At 41.4% G+C, this 23,561-nt stretch overlaps 1 protein-coding gene and 1 pseudogene across 1 annotated transcript; both read left to right on the top strand.

Annotated features, from left to right (window-relative positions):
* The first annotated feature begins 5,347 nt into the window (after positions 1-5,347).
* Positions 5,348-6,682, top strand: LOC143662651 (purine nucleoside phosphorylase pseudogene; annotated as a pseudogene).
* A 6,714-nt stretch (positions 6,683-13,396) lies between these two features.
* TTR (transthyretin) lies at positions 13,397-20,177 on the top strand. The gene is made up of 4 exons (XM_077135719.1): positions 13,397-13,526; positions 14,547-14,677; positions 16,645-16,780; positions 19,931-20,177. Exons 1-4 carry the CDS (start codon positions 13,458-13,460, stop codon positions 20,036-20,038), a joined length of 444 nt encoding a protein of 147 aa, XP_076991834.1. The 5' UTR covers positions 13,397-13,457; the 3' UTR covers positions 20,039-20,177.
* Positions 20,178-23,561: the final 3,384 nt, after the last annotated feature.

Raw genomic sequence — 23,561 nt, 5'->3', positions numbered from 1 at the left:
AGCCATAGAATATTATGATTCCAATCTGAGATCAACTGACTCAAAAACTGTTATAGATGAGGAAACCACTGTTTAGAGAGTTTAGACTGGTTTAGCCAAGTAACACAGCCAGGAGGTGGCAGAGCTGATAAAGAGAAGCCAGGCTCTGGACTCCATGGCCCTACCCCACTCCAGAGTATTAGTTGCATTTAAGACAATGGCGCTGAAACTATAGTGCCATCAGAAACACCTCCAGGACTTGTTAAAACACAGATAGTTGAGTCCCACCCCAGGAGTTTCAAATTCCCTAGAATTTGCATTCTAACAAATCCCCCAGGGGGTCACCAAGGGTGATAACTTTGGTATCATCAAAGGTGTATGGTGAGGAAGGAGAGAAAGTGCTCATTCTTCCGTCAAAGACAAGAGATTCATGAGAAAACTCAGAATAAAGTAATCCAATGCAGTTTCCAGATCTGTTCTGGGCTAGGTGGATTTGTCTCCTAGAATGCACATTTTAGAGGCAACTTAGGGTCCAGAGAAAAGGCTTCTGCACAACCTGCTGAACCATAATGGAGTCAACCCCTTAGGATTTTAGTTGGGGATCAAAGATAAACAAATGAATCCTCAAGCAAAAGCAGACACCAGATGGAGGTGCCAAGTTCACGGCCCATGGAGAAAGACCTGGGTGAAAACCAGAGTTGGGCATGGAAATCAAGAGCGCTAATCAGGGAATGGAACCTGAAGCATTGGTGCACAGAATCTGTCATATGGGTACAATCAAGAACACAGGAAATGGCATAAGATTGTTGAGATATAATCAGAAATATCAGGAGTCAGGTGTAAAGAGCAACACAAAGTGTTGGTTCACCAAGAGGCAAAGTGATACCTAAGCTGCAACTGGAGGCACCTTTCCATTTACTGTATCATTCAGTAAGCAATTATTGGGCATTTACTATACTCCAGGCCTGTGCTATGGAATGGAGATAAAAAAAATAATAATAATAAGGTGGCTTTGCCTCTGCTCTCTAGGCATTAACACTCCAGGAAAAGGAAATTGTGAATACAAGTAACTCTGAGCAAATGTCATAAATGTTTGAGGGGTACAGAACTCTCTTCATGGGAGAGAGAACTCCTGCCTGGGGAAAACCTCTGTTTCAGCCTTCCCTCCCTTTTATCACGGGCTAAATGTTGCTTTACCTCAGAGCTCTGTTGGTGACCACATTTGGAATGTAACCCCAAATGCCTGTGACCCTGACTCTTTATCTTGAGCCAGATTTCTCACAAGCTCCATCTCCGGTTGACATTTACAGCTGCCATCTGGAACTGGCTGCCTGTTTATTGACCCCTTAATCTCAATATGTCCAAAACTAAATTTATTTTCTTCCATGTTTCTGCCTGTATATGTCAAGGGCTTTATTATCTAAACAGCCTCTCAAGCTAAAATAGAGACATTCTTGGCTTTTCCCTCTCACTCATTTTCTACTCCTGTGTCACCAGGGTCTCTTATTTCTACCTCTGTAACTGTCTCTTGCTGGCCTTCTCTCTGAATGACCACTGTCCTCATCATCATTTCACTGGGTTACTGAATTGTCTTCTCTTGATACCTCGGCCTCAAGTCTCACCCATCTGTAGAGGGTCATCTTTTACAGAGCTGCCATACCCACCTTTCTCAAAATCCTCTGTGAAGCTTTGTTGTCACTTGAGGCAGAGTTAGCAGCATGAGGGAGAATGAATGAGGATGGGATAAGGAAGGGCAGAGGGGTAGCAAGTCACAGGATCTGTCTACGGTTCCTGTGACTTTGATATTTGAAGGAACAAAGCAACACAAAGGATGGAGTAGAACCAAATCATGGCCATCTCTAAATGTCAGGCAAAGGACATGAGATATTATTTGGCTGGCGATAGGGACTGAGAGAAAGCTTTCGAAGAGAGAGGTGATCTAATCAAAGGTATGCATTAAGCAGATTAATTTGGCAGTAGCTTATTGAAAAGATTATATGGAAAATGGCTTAACGAAAGGCTAGATGTTGAGTAATGAAAGTTTGAACTCAGTAGACAGCTGTGGAAGCAAAAAATAAGAAATGGGGAAATATTTTGGAAATATAATTGATATTATATATAATATAAGAGAGGGAATATATTATATTATATTATATTATATTATATTATATTATATTATATTATATTATATTATATTATATTATATTATATTATATTATATTATATTATATTATATTATATTCCCTCTCTTATATTATAAGTCTATAGAGAGGGAGAATTCAAGCATAACTTCTAAACAAGTAAGGTTCTGAATCCTGAGTAACTGCATGAACAGTGATACCACTTGGGGAAAGAGTGATGGTGGGGCCAGAAGGCTTGAAAGAAGGGGGAAATGCAGAGTTCAGTTTTAGCCATGTTAAGCTTGAGACCTCAGTAGGACTCCAAAAGAGCTGGAAGTTACAGCGGGTAAGTCAGGGCAAGAAAGAATAGATTTGGATGACCATCTCCATAGAGGTGATAGGGGAGCTGTGGTGGTTAATGGTCAAAGTGAAAGACTAGCAAAATACTTCTGGATTTGGGGATAGTAAGAATAGCAGCACACTTAGAGGAAAGCGGTCCTGTAAGAGGGTAGTGGCAAGAAAGCTAGGCTGCCAGGAGTTGAGAAGTCTGTGCGTGATGAGAAAGGGGAAGTGGTAAGGTAGATTAGTCTTCTAAGTGATTAGGCAGTGATAAGACATGAAAGAGATGGGATCACAATCAAAGGTTGTAGAAAGGTTTGGGTGGGTTGGGTCGTCTTGGAGTGATATGAATTAGTTTTCAGGCATAAAGGAAGGGAACAGGTGGGGAGAAAGAATGAAAGTACAATAAAAGGTAGAAAATGGACAGTCTTAGCAGACAGACAAATTAAGATCAATGTCAAAGCAGGAATGTTGATCTAGAAAGATGAAAGATAGATAATCAGTAAGAAATAATGAACTCTCCTCTGAATGGGGAGATGACAAGGGAAAGAGGGTCAAGGAATAGCTCACAAAAGAAATGAAAGTTAAATGTTCAACCCAAGTGATTAAGAATAAGTAGGAAATACAACAGAAGGTAATAAGGTCTGGATATATAAAAATTGTCAAGCAGCAACAAGGGTTACATTAGATTAAATAAATATTTTGAGCACATGAGCAAGATAATTTTGTAACTTTTCCTTTGCTCAAGCTTAGCACATTGCTTGCTTCTGTGGATACTATCAAAGCAAATAGTGGAGGGCACCCAGGATGGGGAAACAGCAGAAGATGAAGGATATGAGGCAAACTGACCACAGGACACAGGCTGGAAGGCAAGCACTTCCAGAATATGAGTGATGAAGACTCTGGTGTCTTGCAAGCAGTTGGGGAACTGGTAACCATTGAAGAAAGCTCAAATGTATGCAATTATCAGAAGAGATCAGGCTTCAATTAAGATGAAGATATAATGAAAGTACTAGGGTGATGACTGAGGATAGAGGGAAGTTGGGGTGCAATGGAGTTGAAGTTTTCTGGACCTATAGTGGAAGGGATAAGTAGAGGAATGGTCTAAGTGGTGGTGAGCACGAGTGAGCAAAAAGGCTGAAGAGGAGAGGGCTGAAGGACATGTGGGGATGAAGGAGAGCAAGACTGACTTGTAGACAAACCCCTTTGTTCACTTAGCAGGACTCAGGGTCCTCTCATCTGGAAAAATCAATCATACTTTATCTATAAATGAAGCAGCAGATCAAGCTGAGAATTCCCACATTGCTACCTCCTCACTAAGGGCCTTGTTTTATGAAAGTATGACTGCCACAGAGACATCAACCTCAAGTTTCAACTTGCATTGCCTCCTTACCCGCTGCCTTCAAATAACCCAGCTCTGAAATTTCTGATGAAACTGTGGTTCTGAGCCTTCATAGTAGACTTTGCACATTGGTCAGCTCATGTGAATTGGCGAATTCACCCAGGTAATGCCCCCTTGGGAGAGTGCCAGCAGGCTCTCCCTGGAGTCACTCTGACCTCAGTAAGAGCGTCTCCTACAAGGGCAACAATACGGGGTTAGGCTGATGTGGCACCTCTGGTTATAGACAGAAGGGATGCATGCAACCGGCTATGTTGAAAAAGGACTCACACCAGAGGGACAAGGATGTTGAGGAAAACTGAGGCGTCAAATGATTCTCTAGCTTAGATCCTCTGAGAATTAGAGAGGGTCTCTCTGTCAGAGAGAAATAAGTCAGTGACTCAAAGGAACAACTGAAGTTTTCATTTATAAACATTAATGTTGCCTTGATTTTAATCTTTTCCCTGCCTCAAAACTGTGCATGAATAAGTTCCCATTGTTAATCCAACCCATTGCATGTCATTTAGGAGCCTAGTAAACTAAAACCCTACTCATGAATTAAAAGGGAAAACTAATGAAACTTGAAACAACATGGATTTATACCAAAAGCAATATGCTACCCAAAAGAAGCCAAATATGGGGTAAGACAGCCTACGAGGTAAGAGTTAAGGAAGACTCATTCTAGGGAGTTTTCGATTATTGCTCCCAGGGAGCTTGGCCCCTAAAATTCAACCATGAAACTGAAATGACAATTTACAAAAAATAAACCACAGTCTAATTAACATATCCTGGACAATATTTGTCTTTACTTGGATGGTTGCCTACATGGACAATGAAAGAAGGGAAAAGAAAAAGGCTTTTTCAATGTTTACTCAACAATCTTTGGAACAAAACATACAGAATAAAGCGGACATAAGCACTCCACATACCAGAAAAGTGTACTCTGAGAGGAAGTGAAGAGACATTTCTAGGCTCTCCCGTAGTCTGGATGAAATAGTCCCCTAAAATTTAATCAAGTCTCACGTGATGGTGGCTCAGTGGCAGAGTGCTCGCCTGCCATGCCAGTGACCTGGGTTCGATTCCCAGTACCTGCCCAGGCAAAAAAAAAAAAAAAACTTAACCAAGTCCCTTAGCCCCAATTCTTTGCTCACCCAGCAACCATCTGACTATTAATTAAATTGGTATTAGGGTTTTTAAATGAGTCTTTTATGATTTGCCTCCCATTTATCAACCCCCCGGGGCTTATTCACCTCAAGCGGAGTTGATAAAATTGAATTCCTTAGCCTGCGAAGACCCAGGACCCCTAAATACTGCTGCCCTCCCTGCCAGGGGGTCTGGTACAAGCCCTTGCCCAGCCAACTCACACTCTGGCTAGCCAGCCTCCCTGCAACAATATTAATAAGTGGACATTTCAGTGCCAACAGATTACTGGCTAATAGTTGGCATACATCCTCAGGAAATAAATGAAGACTAAAGAGTGTTTCTATGATATAAAAGATTAAATAAAATGGATAAATAAGTGCCAACCCCACCCAGCGGCAGCAGCTCAGCGGATGGGATTACGGCCAGCTCAGGGAGAAGGCGCAGACGGGACTATGGGGAAAGAATTCGCATATGAAGATTACCAGCATACTGCAGAATGGCTTCTATCCCACACCAAGCACCGACCTCAAGTGGCAGTGATCTGTGGTTCTGGGTTAGGAGGTCTGGCTGATACAGTAACTCAGGCCCAGAGCTTTAACTACAGTGAGATACCCAACTTTCCTCAAAGTACAGTACCAGGACATGTTGGACGATTGGTGTTTGGGTACCTGAAAGACTGCCCCTGTGTGGCGATGCAGGGCAGATTCCATTATTATGAAGGCCACCCACTCCGGAAGGTAACATTCCCAGTGAGGGTTTTCCGGCTTATGGGTGTGGACACCCTACTGGTCACCAACGCAGCTGGAGGGCTCAACCCCAACTTCGAGGTTGGAGATATCATGTTGATCCGTGATCATATTAACATGCCTGGTTTCTGTGGTCAGAACCCTCTCAGAGGCCCCAATGATGAACGGTTTGGCCATCGTTTTCCTGCCATGTCTGATGCTTATGATTGCAATCTGATGCAGAAGGCTCACTCTGCCTGGAAACAAATGGGGGAGCAGCGAGAGTTACAGGAAGGCACCTATGTGATGTTGGGAGGCCCCAACTTTGAGACCATTGCAGAGTCTTGTCTGCTGCGGAAGCTTGGGGCTGATGCTGTTGGCATGAGCACAGTACCAGAAGTTATAGTTGCACAGCACTGTGGACTTCGAGTTTTTGGCTTCTCTCTTATCACTAACAAGGTTATTATGAATTATGAAAGTTTATAGAAGGCAAATCATGAGGAAGTACTGGAATCTGGGAAACAAGCTGGGTGGAAGTTGGAACAGTTTGTCTCCATTCTTTTGGCTAGCATTCCACCCTCTGGCAATGCCATTTGACTGGCCTCGGAGCCATCTGGCCAGCCCCTCCACTAAGGGATCTAAGTAGCTGCTACCTCATTGGGGCCCCCTGCCTCTATCTTTAAGTAGTAGCAGAAAAAAGAGGAGAATCCCTATCTTCCACGTTCCCCCACTTCTCACCGGACCCTTTTGGTGTCAGATCCTGTTTTGTTCAGTTATCTTCTCAAAGGAGTTTCCATTCTGGTTGATCCCCTAGAGCTGGAGCCTATGACCTACTGCATATTGGTGGATATTGTCCATAATTTGACCTGGGCCTTCAAACTTGCCATTGTGATTGCTACTAACTTTAAAGCAGCACTTTTACATTCCTGGGGACTCAGTTCTGCCATCCTCTTAGCACTGGTGACCACACAAGGACCAAACCAAAACCTCTTAAACCTTAATGCTATTTTTTTTAAATAAAGAGAAAAGTATAAAATAAAAAAAAGTAAAAAAAAAAATGGATAAACAAACCTGTCCATTATAAGAGAGAGAGATAGAAGGAACTTTAAGAGAAGTCTGAGTTTTTCATTAACCACCTCATATTTTATAGATGAAGGAGGAACACTGTCAGCAGAGTCCTTTTCACCTCAATTGCACATCTAGCCCCTCAGTCAGAATGTGAAGAAAAGTATACGGCTTAGAAAAAACGTAAATGTGTAGCTTAAATGTCACAGTAATGCTGTTTTGCTTTCTGATGCCGCATCCTTGCTGCCAGGCTGCCGCCTGCCTGAGAGCACACAGCATCTGCAGCAGGACTCAGGACTGCAGGCGTGTGGGGACCCCTGACCTACGTGCAGCCAGCTTGGCAGACATCGCACCGAGATCTTTCTGAAACAGCTTTTGCAAATTCAGATAAAGACAGGAAAGCAGACCCTCTTATCTCAGGGAGTTCATATTTATCCATCTAACCATCTCTCATCACAAATTGCCTCGCAGGCAAGAAACACTGGATTTTTCTTATATTTATCGTTGCTGTGTGACAAAGACTGTACGCCCAGGCTCTGTCCTGCCTCAACCTTGTTATTTTTTCCCCTAAAACACTGCAAGTTTCTTCTTCCTGGGCTGTCTTACTTTTTTACTCCAGACTATCCAAATTTGATCTCAAGACCTCTGCAAAAAAGTTCCCTCCTTTCTAGAAGGAAAAAAAAAAATGTATGTCTGAAAGGGCTTACCAATGCCAATAAGATTCAGGACCCTCATTGTTCTCTGAAATGCCTAAATTTACCCCCACCTTGTTGTCTTGTTCAAATTAAAGCTTTATTATTGATTTCCAGATCAGTGACAGGGCAGGCAAGCAAGTCAAGGTGGCCAGGCTTGGAGGGTGAGCTAATACAGTGGAATTACAGGATCAACCATTAAGTGGTACCAATAGGAAGGACATGGTAGGTTGAAATTAACAGGATGAAATCGATGAAGGTTTTATTCAAGCTAAAATAAATAAATAAATAATAAAAGCACAGCATGAGGGGGCATCTTAATGATGATTTTAGATGGCCAACAGGTGACCATGGGCAGTGCCATGGTGGGGGTTGGGTGACAACTACCACAGTCCTGAATGCATTCAGGGACAACATTTGCAGGAGGCTATGTCAAGGAAGTTTACAGTCTCAGTGCCCTGTGGGTTGGCCTGTTCTCATCTGGAGTAAGTGTCCTCAAGGCCATCACCTTGGAAGAAAAACAGCAACCAATGGAAATATGGCAGAGAAGGAAGTTCTGCATGGAATTCTAGGAACCGTGGCTGACGAGGAAGTGGGATAGTCTGTTTCGCAAAATGAAATAAATAGCTGCCATTCACTACTTAAACGGCTATCAGAAGACCAGCAATCACAAACATATTCTCAGGAGGAAGGGCAAACAACTGATGAAAGGAACAGGACAGGCAAAAGGAAAATATCTCAAGCATGACATTACCACTGGAAATGTGACTTAGCCTCAAAGTTGGAAAGGAGCTTAGGGCATTGTGAAGTTTGAGGCAAAGTTGAACATGAGTTCCAGCGGATGGTTGTCATGTGTCAATGGTGGCCTCAGGCTACCATCCTTTTTTAATTCTCAAGAAAAGCCAGAAATCCAAATGTTTATGTGACATATCTCAGGTCAGTCTAAAATTAGTAGTTTACAAAATCTACAGGAGACAATTCCAGGTTTCAGCAGAAAGTAATGCTAAGATGTATGGGTGGAAAGTTTTCTTGGATCTGAGAGAACTTTCAAATGTTAAGGGTTCATAATCAGAGAGGCTGCCTTTCTAAATTCTGAGCGAAGGGAAATATTCAAGAGACCCCTGGATGACAATATATAAAAGATGTTAGAGAAAAGGTTTTCTTCTTAGGCAGAGATTTTGAACCAACTTGTATGAATAGTATGCTTTACATCAGAATAGTGGTTTACAATTTATAAAATGCTTTTACATTATCACATTTTTAAAGTTGTTAGAACAGTCCTTTGAAGTAAAAGAGAAGCTATTTCTATTTTAAAGTGAGTAAGGTGTCTAAGATATTAAATAAATTATAGAAGGTCATTCAGGAAAATAAGCACAGAACTAGGAATTGGTCATCTAACTCAAAATTCAAAATTTTTCTAGTTCTACTGCACAACTGAACTCTAAAAAGTCTATGATTCCATTTTAGCTATGCTCTCAAGTGGGTTTTATCACTGTTGTTATTCTGTGTTCAACCCATTCTCCCAAGTCTTTTCCTATACCTTTCTGGAATGCCTTCCTATCCCTTCTACCATTCCCTGAAAGCCTTGACATGTATTTGTCCAACACTTTTGCCTATGTTTTCTATTTCTTCTACATATCTGTCTTTATAGAAACAAAACCTGTCTTAATCCATCCATACTGTACTGAACAAACCCCCCCATACATGCATGTGCATACAAACACACAGTGTTTAGCACTTGATCAATGAATTATCAAATGATTATAACATTTGGACCTATCAGTCTACCAGAAGGAAAAGAATCTATTGTCAACCAACTTCTGGTTCTCACAGTCATCTGTCCTTCCTTCTAGAAATTTTGATTCTGACAAACGCCAAGTGTGTTATTTTGTTTCTGCAAGTCTAATAAAGGAGATGCAAGAAGACAACGTGATTCTCTATTTTTAAGGCTCGTCAATGGCAGTTTGAAATAGCCATTATATGGGTTGAGATGAATCTCCTCTGAGAACACACACAAAAAAAAAAAGTGTGAAAAATTGTGGACTAAACAAAGTTTCCAAATGCCTTAGCTCAGCTAAAACATAGATTTTCTAAAATGTAAGCACTGCCAAGGATATTTTCTTTCTTGACTTGCAGACACAAGTCAAGTGCAATTATGTTTTCTAAGGCATTATGTTTCTTTCTTTTTTTAACCTTTTTTTATTGTGAAATATATAAACAAACAAACAAAAAAGAAACAACAATAATTTTCAAAAAATACACTCCAACAAGCAGCTACAGAACAGATTTCATAATTTCATATGGGTTACCATTCTACAGTTTCAGGTTTTTCCTTCTAGCTGCTCCAAAACACTGGAGGCTAAAAGAAATATCAACATGGTGATTCAGCAGTCATACTCATCTGTTAAATCCTATCTTCTCTGTTATAATGCCTCCTTGTCCTTTAATCCTTCTCCCATTCTATAAGAATCTTTGGGCTATGCCCTTTCTAACTTTTTCATGTTTGAAAAGGGGTGTCAATAATTTAGGATAGGGAGAAGGAATTAGTTGATATTCTTGGAGAAGCTGGCCCTTCTGGGTTTCAGGGCTTATCTAGCCTAGGAACCTTCTGGTATGAGTAGGTTTCAGGAAAGTAAACTTAGTGCATGAAACTATTTATAGAGTCTCCATTAGAGCCATGATTTCGGTTGGGGTTTGGCAATCTGTGGCAACCAGCAATATCTAGCTGAAGCTTGTGTAAGAGTAGTCTCCAGAATAGCCTCTTGACTGTATTTGAACTCTCTTAGACACTAATATCTTGTCTTGTTACCTTTCTTTTCCACCTCTTGGTCTGGAAGGTATTATCAATCCCACCGTGCTAGGGCCAGGCTCACCCCTGGGAGTCATGTCCACGCTGTCAGGGAGACTTTCACCCCAGAATATCATTTTCCATGGAGGGGGGAGGGTAATGATTTTCCTTGGAGAGCTGGGCTTAGAGAGAGAGAGAAAGGGAGGGGCCACATCTGAGCAACTAGAAGCAACACTCAGGCATAATTATAGGTAGCGTTAGCTTCTCCGCTACAGAAATAAGTTTCATAAGGGCAAGCCTGAAAATCAAGGGCTTGGCCTATTTTCTTGGGAGTCCCTAATGATTGAAAGAGTACCAGGAGTTTCCCAGTCCCTCAAGGGACTCTATCAATAGCTTCTTTTTTTTCTTTATTCCCTCAAAGGACTTAATTATCAGCCTACTGTAGTCTGGATATCTCTGGGAATTACATTAAGCTATACAGAATTCCAAGGTCACATTCCCATGCTCGTCTCCACATATTTGGATTGTTGAAATGAGCTATTCAGACAGGTTGATTTAGATTGTGTGTTACAGAAAATTTAGGTTCTAGACACAATAAACCGCTCTGCTTTTTGGTCTCATACATATATGTGAAGCTCTGGAGTACATAACACCATCATCTTTTCCCTGTATTATGATTTACCTTAGTCCCAATCAAACTGGCTTCATTTTTATCTGATCTCTTTTTCATTTACTTTAACTTTTTTTTTTTTTTTAAACAGGGGCAGGCTCCAGGAATCAAACTTGAGTCTCTGGCATGGCAGGTCAGAACTCTGCCACTGAGCCACTGTTGCCCACCCTGCTTTAACTTTTTTTGTATGTAGTGATTGCTGACTTTCAGAGCTGCAGATTCCCAGATCTGAATCCTAGGTGTCACAGAGACATTCAAAGATCCAGAGAAATGCCAGCTTATAGCTCTGTGTCTCAGAATCTAGAAATACACTTGCAACTTTGGACAAAGTACGGCTGCTATAAGAGCTTACAGTTTAGGCTCCAATTTTCTTATAAGTATTTTCTGAAAGAGACTATAGCATATTCATTCTTTTGTTTCTGGCTTATTCTTCTCAATACATTGTCCCCAAGTTCCAAGTCTCATTCAGTCCGTGTGTGCTTCACATTATTCCTTTTCGAAGCCACACAGTATTTCCTCATATATATCTATGTCTTTGGGCTTTTCAGTCATTGTACCCGTCAGCCTCTTCCATCCACTGAGGATCAAAGATAATGTCCAAAATAAACCAACCATGGCTTACAATGTCCTCACATGGTTGCAAAATCAGCAGCACTGTAAATTTTAGACAGTTTTCATTGGTTCAGAGAGACAACTGATAAACACAGCCTCACCAAATAGCAGGTCAAAACCTCCCCTAATCTCTTTCCACCCCCACCCCCACCCCCACCCCGCCAATTATTTACCCCTGGCATTGCTGTGGGACTGTTGCTGTCTCTTGTTAACTATAGGCAATAGCAGGCAATATTAGTTTTCCCCTACATACTCCTCTATTATTGCCTCTTTGTATAAGATCAAACCTTTGAAGGAGTCCATGTGAGAACTTATCTATAATTACAGAGTTAAATAGTGGGATACATGGCACTATACATTTCTTTTCAAGACAATCACCTTCAATATGCCAATGCTACTTATAATCCCACTAATTAGCTGCCATCACTTCCATCCATTCCTTTACATTCAAGTTCAACCTCACTGGGTAGCCTTTCCCCCATTTCTAGCTTCTGTGTACCTCTAGGTCCCCTATACTCAACAGTGTAAACCCTTGAAATTATCTTACCAGAGTCATAGCAGTGAAATCATACAGTATGTGTCCTTTTGTGTCTGACTTATTTCACTCAGCATTATGTCCTCAAGGTTCATCCATCTTGTCATGGGCTTCAGGACGTCATTTCATCTTACTGCTGCATAATATTCCATCGTATGTATATACCACATTCTGTTTATCCACTCGTCTGTGGTTGGACATTTGGATTTTTTCCACCTTTTAGCGATTGTGAATAGTGCTGCTATGAACATCGGTGTGCAAATGTCTGTTCATGATTCCTGCTTTCAGCTTTTCTGGGTATATACCAAGTAGTGGTATTACTGGGTCATAGGGCAACTTGATACTTAGTTTTCTGAGAAATCACCAAACTGTCTCCCACAGTGGCTGTACTACTATATAGTCCCACCAGCAGTGAATGTTTTCCAATTTCCCCACATCCTCTCCAACATTTATCATTTCCTATTTGCTTAATAGCAGCCATTCTTACAGGTGTGAGGTGATAACTAATTGCAGTTTTGATTTGCATTTTCCTTAAAACTAATGAAGATAAACATCTCCATGTGTTTTTTTGCCATTTGTATTTGCTCTTCACAAAAATGTCTATTCATAACCTTTAGCCCATTTTATAATTGGGTTGTTTGTTCCTTAGTTAAGTTATATAATTTACTGATGTACACAGGATATCGAACTTCTATCTGATACGTGGTTTCCAAATATTTTCTCCCATTGAGTTGGCTGCCTCTTCATCTTCTTGACAAAGTCCTTTGAGGCACAGAAGCTCTTGATTTTACAGGATTCCCATTTATCTATTTTTTTTTCCCTCATTGCTTGTACTTTAGGGGTGAAGTTTAAGAAGCTACCTCTTATTACTAGGTCTTGAAGATGTTTCCTTATTTTCTTCTAGGAGTTTACGGTACTGGCTCTTACATTTAGGTCTTTAATCCACCTAATGTATTGTATTTAAGTCTGTGCAGCCAAATGTCACTGAAAGTGAAAAAAGTTATTACAGCTTCCTATCATCTGAAATGAAAGACAAAACCACATAGGAAATGGAAAACATGCATAAGAATAGATAAAGGCGGAAATATAATCTCAAGAATGTTGGTGGATCAAGCTGAGCAGAGAGTAGAATAATGTTGTTTTCTTTCGATTGTTTCATTTTGGTGATTTAGCTGGTCAATTGACCTGTTAAGAATATTTCACAGAGCTAATGACCTGCTGCCCTAATCTCTCTAAACAAGGTTCATATTTGTGTGGGTTACTTATTCTCCTTTTGTTGACTAAGTCAATAATCAGAATCAGCAGGTTTGGAGGCAGATTGGCAGGGATAAGCAGCCTGGCTTGGGAGAAATGAATATAAAAGCCCCACACTGGGAGCAGCCATCACAGAAGTTCACTAATTCTTAGGAGGATGGCTTCTCATCACCTGTTCTTCCTTTGCCTCGCTGGACTGGTATTTGTATCTGAGGCTGGTCAAGTGGTGAGTATTTGATTTTGTAAAATCCCTTTCATACTCCCACATATCTACAGGACGAAGTGCTAATGACTTCTTCCAGCTTTGCCAACCAGCTTTAGTTATTCGGGGCAAGGATACCCAGCATCTATTCTTAAAAATCATTTCTACAGGGTGTATGGGTGGTTCCATGCCGGAGACCTGGCTTCGATTCCCGGACCACGTACCACCACCCCCCCCACCCACCCCCCAAAAAAAGTCATTTCATCAAACCTCAGAAAGAATAAAGTTTCTCCAGGGTTTACTAAAGCTTGGATTGAAGTCTTAGTGCTCTCCCCTTTTGCTTGGGTGTATCGGGTTTGCAATGCCTAGAGCCTCAATTTCCTCAGCTAGAAATCAAAAATAAAGATATGATATTAGCGGAGCTATTAGCATTGAATTTTCAGGAAAGCATTCCTTTATAAAGTTTATCTGTGAAGCAAACTGCATGTGATTATCTTCTGGGACATTAGCTAATCAAAATCATTATTCATTATTGATTAATCTTTGAAAATCTCGGTGAACCGCCTTCTAGTCAAATATCTAATTCTTAAATTCTCTAGAAGAATTAACTAATACCCATTAAATGGGTGGTAAAGTCGCCCTTATTTTACAATAGCTAGTAAGAGGGAACTGCAACAACTGACTAAAATACTCTTAGGAAAAACTGTTTGGTCCTACAGCACATTACATCTTTTCACTAATTCCACTCCTACGGAGAGGCTCAACAAAGCAACTGCTCTCGCAGCATCTATTTCCTCCTTTATAATTCATTACACACCTTCCTGGGCAATCGCAGTGTCCTGAGGCAAAAACCACTCGTGCTTTGGTAACAGTGATGTCTGTGTTATACAGAACAGGGAAGCTCATTAATTGTCAAGATTAAGTTGCTGGAAATGGGATCAGCGCATACTTCCTATCTCATTCCAGATTTCTAACGCCATGAAGAGTAAGTCTTTTCATTCTTACCAGTTTTGTTAATTTCCCAAATGCCTTCTCCACGCCCAGGACACTGGGGAATCCAAGTGCCCTCTGATGATCAAAGTTCTGGACGCAGTCCGAGGCAGTCCCGCTGTCGACGTAGCTGTGAAAGTGTTCAAAAAGGCTACTGATGAGAACTGGGAGCCCTTTGCCTCCGGGTAAGTTGCCAAAAAAGCTAAATTGTGGAACTTCATTCTATCTTCTCACTGGCCCCATCCCTTATTAAACAAAGAGGCTCAGAGTTTTGGCTCGAGAATCCACAAGTAGATTTAAAATGTGGATAGATGAAAGCGTGTACAGAGAAGACAGCCCTCCTTTTGCTTAGCTGGGAGGCAATGGGGAATCTGAGTACCATTTAGGGCAGACAGTAGGGGAAAGAAGGAGCCAGCAACTTCTTGACCCCAGCAGTAGTTGGCAGCCTTTTTGGGGTCACAGACTACTTTAAGAAGATGATAAAAGCTATGGACTCCATGCCTGGAAGTTGGCCCGTATTCAAATACATACAAAAAAAAAAATGTATGTGTACTTCCAGGAGTTTCACAGGTGCTCCTGCATACAACCCAAAGTAAGAATCCCTGTTCTAGAATTTTAGGAAAGACGCACATGTAGTGTTAATTTATTAATGAAAGGCAAAGAATTGAGAGACAGCACTGACAAGATACCTGTGTGTAGTTTATGTGGATCGTCAAGCATCCAGAGCTCTTGTCTAATGAACACCTGTGGATCACCTACTATGCTCAAAGCTCAGGACTATGGCACTCAGTAAGAAAAGGCATAGAAGAGAAAGACATTTAGGCAAAGTTTACCCACAAACTCATCTTTCCCTCACTCAACATCAGGTACAAAAATGACTGCTCACTCCGTTGGCCATTTTATAATTTTCGTGGAGTTTGTTCCACCTCCACTGGCAAGAATTTCAAAGAAAATGCAGATTAGTAAACCTAAGCCAACCAACTAAAAGTAAAATGCAACCTAGAAACCCTCAGCGCCAAGCAGAAGAGTATTTAATCTCCTGGGTTTTAACTGGATCCCAAGAACTGCGTTATGATTCTTCGCCATCATTGGGTCGGCCCTTTTCTTTGTGTGATTTTAATTGAGCTTTTATTTGTTAATTCATATATGTTTAAATAAAGTGCCAACACAATTTGGAAAGTAGTTAAGAGAATATTCAAATCCAGAGATAGAAGGGACACCAAAAATATTCAGATGCTCTTGTGAATCTTTTCCTTATGTTAAGACAGAAAAAAGGAAGTTAGAGTTAAAATATGTTCTTCCTGGAAAAGAAGAAAGAAGAGAAGGGACATGGTCAGAGTCAGTAAAGACAACCTCCATTTTTTTATCTGTCTATGTTGTTGCAACCTAATGGAGATGGATTTCTAATATTGAATATAGAGCTGGTTCTTGTATGAAAATTGAATTTACATAATATTTGTTGCTGGCAAAGAATGTAGATTAGACAAAAGAAATTAAATACATAAAAGAGTGAGATTCAGGGGGTACGAGGGTAGTTCAGTGGTAGAATTCACCCTTGCCATGCAGGAGACCCGGGTTCAATTCCCAGCCCGTGTACTTCCCAAACAAACAAACTAACAAACCTACGAAAACAAACAAAAAGTTCAACAAATGGTGCTGCAATAACAGGCATTCACATGGGAAAAAAAGAATGAAATGTGACCCTGCCATACAGCTTACAAAAAAAAAAAAAAAAAAAAGTGAGATTTGGGTTCCTCGTTGTACTTTGGGTTTCCCAGTATCTAAATGGTACTACCACGGCTCTGGACACTCATGCCTCGGGGAGAAGAAGACCTTGATGTCAAGGGGAACTGAAGATTCAGAGCATTTTAGGGTCACATCCAGGGTTAGTCATGGAACTTAATCCATTCCAGCCGTGAATCACAATGACTTTTTAAGTTAAATATTTTACCTGTATCTTATTCTCGTAAGGGAAACATCTACAATGAGCATCCTGAAAACTGAATGTCAAGTTTCCTGTCATTTAATTTCAGGTGTTCCTAGAGTTTTCTCCCTCCTGACTTGATTCTGATACATTTGCATGGTCATTTTGCCACGCTACTTGTTCCCTTAATGCCTCATATGACTTAACCTGGACTTTTGCACTTTCTAGGAAAACCAGTAAATCTGGCGAGGTCCATGGGCTCACAACCGATGAGAAATTTGAAGAAGGGATATACAAGGTAGAATTAGACACCAAATCCTACTGGAAAGCACTTGGCATTTCCCCATTCCATGAATATGCAGAGGTGAGTATATATGACACTTGATTTATTTTTTGCTGCTCTAATTTGGCTTTTTTAAATCCCAGAAAATGCACCGTTTGCACTTACTGTAGCATGAAAATGCCATAGGAAAGCATTGAGCTAAAACAGGTTCTCCTTTCTCATTTCTACAATTCAGAAATCCACAAAACTCTGAAAACCAAACTGTTTCCAAATTTGGTAAAAATTCATTTCGTAACATGACCAGAATTTACATGATGCTATTTATGGTCTTTATTTGTTGTACTTAATATAAATATTTAGTTATTTCTTGACGGAAAAAATACCAATATGTTTGTTCATGAGGCACCCCACTACACCCCACTTAGCTTGTTGTATAATAAAGCATCGATGCACCATTTTACTTTTCTAAAATCTGAAAAATTCTTAATTCAGAAACATATCTGAATGCCCACCTGCCATGTGGGAGACCTGGGTTTGCTTCCCTGCCCACGCATACCACAATACACTGCCACCACCACCACCACCCCCAAAACACATCTGGTTCCCAGGGGGTTGGATAAATAATTGGGGAACTGTGGTACTTCATGTTTTGGCAATGCATATAGAGAAAGAAAATCCAAAATAATAATAACAACAACAGATAACATTTATCAAGCTTATACCCCATCGTGGACACTATTATAAATATTTCTTATATTCCACCCATTTACTCTTCATAAACAACCATCAATCCCATTATTATGCCCATTTTACAGATGAGGAATGTAAGGTACAGGGAAGTTAAACAACTTGTCACATGTAGTTCACTTGGCTAATGAGAGGAGGAACAGGAATATCTACTAACAAGGTCCAGTGTGGCAGTGCCTTAGGAAGCTTTCTCCCTGTGAGGAGACAAGCTGAATAAATGCCACATTTGTTACCCATAGTCCAACTCTGTTTCCCTGCTTGGGAAGTAATAGGGAACCTCAGACAGTAATACATGGGCCCAATCTCTCTGCCTCCTTTTATCTGTAATACCTGAGGTCATTTAAAACAGACAGCTATCATGGAAATAGAATCCAGACAGGTTGGTCCAAATTAAAGATCAACCAATTGCATCTAATTTCAACAGGAAAGTGAACCTTTGTTTCTGATTTAGTCATGGATGAGACTTACACGGATCTAAAATGCTTCCTTTAGTGAAGAGTGTTGCCAGGGAAACTGTAGGGACCTGCTTAATTTCTGGATTCCACAAGTCACAAAGGGAGCTCCATCCATCAAGGAGCATGTCTCTTGATGCCCCTTAGCCAGGCAACAAGACACTGAGCCTGGCCAGATGTGGATGCAGGGCTTGGATGGCCCCCACCAGAGAACTTTTGTCCCTAGAGTGGTCAGGCCCTGGAAAACTGGATCAGCTTTCCTGGGACTCTGTCTGTCCTGGGTCTCAGCCAGATGGGGCCACCTGAAAGCGGGCACTGCTGTACTGCCCAAGACATGTTGCTCTTATTCATTAGTTACTAGCTTTCTTGTCTGCTAGTTACTCTTTCAGTGTCTCTTCCTAAACATTTTTTCAATCAAAATCTTCTTGGTTAGCACTGCTAGATGCTGGGGATTCAGAAGTGAGAGCACATGCCTGTCCTGGGAACAGAGTGGAAGGGACAGATCTAAGACATCTTAGGTAGAACCACCAGTCCTATGCAGAGCCCAATGGGTGTGAGGAGTAGAAAGGGGGCAAGTATGACTCTCACTGCCTCACGGTGGTGCCCAGTGCTCAGGACGTCAGCCACGAGCCCCTTTCCTCTCGGCTTCTCCCATGGAGAACCTCCCAGAAGGTTCCTTAAGCACTAGTCACCGCCTCCTCAGCCTGTCACTGAGGTGGCCATTTTAATGACCTGCTGTGGAAAATTAGAAAATTTCCTTTGGCACTATTAAGGCTTTTCACTTCATGGATTTTTTAGCACATATTATGCTATTTACGATTTTTAGGACGTATCTAGTGGGACTGGGAGCCAATGTCATCGTGAAAGATAAATGTTCCCTAATAGCTTCCAGACACTTGATCTTTAAGGGGTGACCTTTCTCCCTCAGAGAGAAACCTTAGGTGATTCTTCCCTACCCTCAGCCTGATGCTATTTTTGTTTTGTTATGGTTCATCAGTTCCTTTTCTCGCCTGTCCCCAAAGAGTCCACACTTCTCTTTTTCTATATTTGGAACAAAATATATTTACCCAGGGTGTTTCCAAAGCTCAATTCGGGGCCTTTACACAAAATAGGTCAAATTAAACACCTCCTCACCACCCTCCATCTCAGACCAGAACCAAATTGGGCCCAACTTGCCTCACTTCAGGTCCCTCGATTCTCCCAGCACCCAAGTCTTAGAAGCTCCACTAAATCTGACAGAAGTGCACAACTGACTGGAATAACAATTTAATCAACAACGTGAGCAACTAGACTAAGTTGATTTCAAATCATATGTGTGTATTTGAGAATCCCAAGGTGACTTTCTACGCTCTACTTATTGTCAAAAGAGCCCTAAAGTGCTTTCACTCCATACTTCATTGCTTGTTCTATATGTATAAATACACTTGTTCTTCTTCATATTAGAAAATGTGAAGAAATAGTGGCGGGTCAGGGGCGGGGAGGGGCGACTTCCTGGGCTTGGTGCCAGGGCTTCCAGTCCAGCCCTGTCACAGTGTGACCTTGGGCCAGACACCGTAATTCAAAGGTCTGCTTTGCTGATCTGTCAAACAGGGAGACCATTCCCTTCCGGCTCTAACATTTCTGTCTCTGAGTCCTCAGTGGTATCCGCGGTTCTAGATCACATTCTCAACAGGTCTCAGTGCCAGTTTCCACATTGTCCCCACCTTCCTCCAAAACCCCAGCTGTCTGCAAACCCAGCTTGCAGACAGAGCATTTAGGTTCCCTGCAGCTTCCCTCAGTCAGGCTCTCGCTGACTTGTGGCCTCAATTTACTAAACAAGAGACCTGCTCGTGGAGCTGGGAAAGACAGTGTTCTTTGGACGGCTTCACCTGCCCATGTGTTTGAATTCCTACTTTGGGTCCATAGTGTTCCAAAAGACAAAATAATGAAGCGAAAAGAAATCAGCTGGCACTGGGGCCCGCTGGTCTCTGCCCAGGGAGGGCTGGCGTCTCTTGGGCTGTGCTGGGGACAGACCCTGTCTGTGTCCCCGCAGGTGGTGTTCACGGCCAACGACTCCGGCCCCCGGCATTACACGGTGGCGGCCCTGCTCAGCCCCTACTCTTACTCCACCACAGCTGTGGTCACCAATCCCAAGGAATGAGCGGCTTCTTCGGCGGGTCTGAAGGAAGAGGAGCAGGATTTCATGTCGCTGATTATACTCTGTTTTTATTAAAATGGTGTTTTCATTTTATAAGCTATGTTAGAAACTCCAGGAGAGACAATAAAATATTCCTGTAGAAGCACTTCCCCCATTTCCTTTGAACTTCTTTTAGTCTCTCATTGTCCTTTCAAAAACAAAAAGTCCAAATTTCACAGAGAAGAAATTTCTCTGGCCAGAACTCTGGGCAGGGGTGGGGGTGGGGGTGGGGGGATTTAAATTTCTAACATCATTCAAGCGAAATGCGTACTAAGCATGATCTGCAGTCGTTAAAAATACATATTCTGAAAATGAGAACACTTATATTTTCCATTGACCTTCAGCCCAATAGCAAAAGATGAAAGTCTGGTGGCCTCTGTCTTTACTCTGTGCATTCCTTTAGATAGTTTACTGATTTTAAAAGATTTGCAGCTACAACGGACTCTACCTGCAGTCATGCAGCCCTCTAATCCAGTTCAGACCAGTTACAGTCCACCATCAACGGAGTAAGGTGTGTACCAGAGACCCCTCACTCCCCCATTCACTTAGACAAATCCAAAAAGCAGTTATTGAAGACCTACCAAACTCAAGACACTATTTTAGGTGCTCTGAACATAAAGAATATGACCTGGTGCCTGCATGCACAGACCTCACAATCTTTTGAGAAGATAACTGTGTCAATTTGATTTGATAGAGACTGGGCACAAGGCACAGTGTAGATCTGGAAGAAGGAGAAGCACACAGACTGCAGATGTCTGAAAAAGACTTGCAGAATAGCTGTTGCAATCTGAGTCTTGGAAGTTTGCCAGGTAGAAAAGGTATTCTAGCTGTATAGAACAGAGATGACAAGGCTAGACCAAGTGAAACAACTTGATAAATTGAGGGAACAGTTAATCCGAATATTGAGGCGATGGGTATTGAGGTGGGCTGCACAGTGCTACCGTAACAGACAACCCTGACTCTCAGTGACCTGTGGAATAAAAGCTTATCTCTCACTCATGCCAAGTTCAATGCAGAAGCTCTTGGTCTGGTGACCCTCCAAGGTGGCTTTCTTCCAAATGGCCCAGTTTGATTCAGTCTTGTGGCTTTCAGGTCACCCTGTTGACATCTAGCCAGCAGACTGGAGAAAGAGAAAGTATGCTATTAGCCCCCTTCTGCAAAGAAGTGTCACACATAACTCCCCTTCCATTTCACCAGCCAGAACAAGTTACATGAGCCTATCCAATGCACTGAGAAGTATGGTTTCTAGCTAGGCAGTCATTTCCAAGATAATTCAATATTCTGAAGAGGAGCACTAAAGTTTGTTGATCAATAACTGGTGGTTTGGAACAATGTACCCCAGAAAAACATATCGTTAAGCTTTATCCAGTCCTGTGGGTGTGAACTCTTGTAAATAGGACCTTTTGGTGAGATTATTTCAGTTAAGCTGTGGCCCATCCCAGTCAGGATGGGTCTTGATCCTACTACTGAAGACCTTATAGAGAAGGTTACAAAGAAGCCATGGTGAGCAGCCAGAAGCTGGAAGTCAAAGGAACCTGGAAGAGAATGGCGAAGCCAGGAGAGTTTGCCATGTGTATTGCCATGTGACATAAAAGCCAAGGACCAAAGAACTCCAACAGTCAGCCCCAGGACTGCACTGACTTCTGGGAGAAAGAATCACTTTGATGATGCCATAATTTGGGGCTTCTCCTAGCCTCAAAACCATGAGCTAATAAATACCCATTGCTTAAGCCATTGCATGCTTTGTACATACTTCTGAATATATTTGTATCTCTCTAGCCATCCTTTCCTGTGTCTCCTTAGCACCCAGTGTTGCACTTTGGGACCCTGGAAGAAAGAGTGCTGGGGAGTGACACTATTGGAGAAATAGGGGGAAAGCATCAGAGAGGAGATAAAGAATGAATAGAGTCATATCAATTCTCCTTAACAAGGTAAGGCTTGGAAATTGCTGGAGAACTTAAGACAAGTCATGGAGGCCAGCACACTGGATGGACTGTGTGTCATCCCAAGTATATCTGAGTGTTTTCCCAAGTATTTGCAAGTAAAAATGAGCACAGACAAATAGCTGCTCACCTTCCATGCCCACTCCCTCAACGCACAGTTTTAAGCTGAGAAATTACATGATTAGATAAGTATCCTAGATCAACATTTCTTTTTTTATCTATACCTTATTTAATTTTTAATTTTGAACTAATTTTATACTTAAAGTAACATTGCAAAAATAGTATACAGAAGTCCTTATGCTATTTTACCCATACCCAGCTTCTTCCAATGTTTATACCATGTACAATGATGAAAACCAGGAAATTAACACTAAAATAACATTATTAAGTACTATATAAATCTTAATTAAAAATCACCAGTTTTTCCACTATGTCCTTTTCCTATTCTAGGATCTGACATTGCATTCAGTTGTTATTTCTCCTAAGTCTCAACTCCCTCAATTTGGATTTGTCTGATGTTTTCTCATGTTAGAATGACGTTGTGCCTTGTTAGTAAGAACACCATAGAAATGATATGTCCTTCTCAGTGAACCATACCTAGGGGGTAATTTTGTTAATATATCTCATTCTGCTGTCCCATTTTTGATTAACAAGAAAGCTCACCCTTCCGTGGAGATCCAGATACAATCTACTGGAGTTGGGGCAGAAGGATCCACCTCATGGCAAAGAGGAACTGGAGAGGAAGAATACTGGAACCAAGAAAAGCACACGTGAAATTGTTGCAGCATTGTAAGCTGGTGATGATAAGGAACAGGATTCAACTAGAAATGGAGAGGAGAGATTGATGTCAATAATGTCCCACCAAAACCCATTGGAAGCATAGCTGTAGTTGAACCAGTTGGGTTTATCACTCTTGGCAGCCAAGGAGAATACACACCATGGGAACAGTCAGGTGTCTCAGGAAGAGGGTACTTAAAAAATCTGTTACAGGATTGAGGCTTTGGTTGAACAATTTGGGGAGGAGTCTAAGAAAGTGGGGGTTCACTCCAGATTGGATGCTATCACAAAATGAGAGGCAATATGATGATTGGGTATCTCAATGGCTTACTATAGGAAGGGCAGACCCAAGCAGAGATAAAGGTGAATTGGGATGTTCTGGAGCAGCTAGAAGGAAAAACCTGAGAGGATGGTATAGTAGCCCATGACAAACTCTGGGATCTGTCCTGTAGCTGCTTGTTGAAGAGTGCTTTGAAAACTATTGCTTTTTTCTTTCTTTGCTTTGTATACATGTTATAGTATACAATTTAAAAAGTTAAAAAAAAAAAAAAGGTGAATTGGTAAAGAACCAGGAGTCACTCACTTTAATGAGAAGGGAGGGTTCCACCATGATTTTGATATTTTGTGGTTTTCAACATGATTTTGTTTTTGTCTCACTTTATCATGATCCCAGAGTGACCTTATCTGATGCTGACGTTCTGTGAGATTGTCACATCCATTGGAACACAGCCTAGCTGTGAGCATCTGATTAGCTTCTAATATCTTTG

Source organism: Tamandua tetradactyla, chromosome 18 (assembly GCF_023851605.1).
Source record: "Tamandua tetradactyla isolate mTamTet1 chromosome 18, mTamTet1.pri, whole genome shotgun sequence".
Taxonomy (NCBI): Eukaryota; Metazoa; Chordata; class Mammalia; order Pilosa; family Myrmecophagidae; genus Tamandua; species Tamandua tetradactyla.
This window is presented reverse-complemented; position numbering and strand designations above follow the sequence as displayed.

Excerpts from the sequence above, each read along its gene's own strand:
- TTR (XM_077135719.1), top strand. The coding sequence starts at position 13,458 with ATGGCTTCTCATCACCTGTTCTTCCTTTGCCTCGCTGGACTGGTATTT. Across the intron at positions 13,527-14,546 it reads TATCTGAGGCTGGTCAAGTG|GACACTGGGGAATCCAAGTG; the intron begins GTGAGTATTTGA and ends CTCCACGCCCAG. Across the intron at positions 14,678-16,644 it reads TGGGAGCCCTTTGCCTCCGG|GAAAACCAGTAAATCTGGCG; the intron begins GTAAGTTGCCAA and ends TGCACTTTCTAG.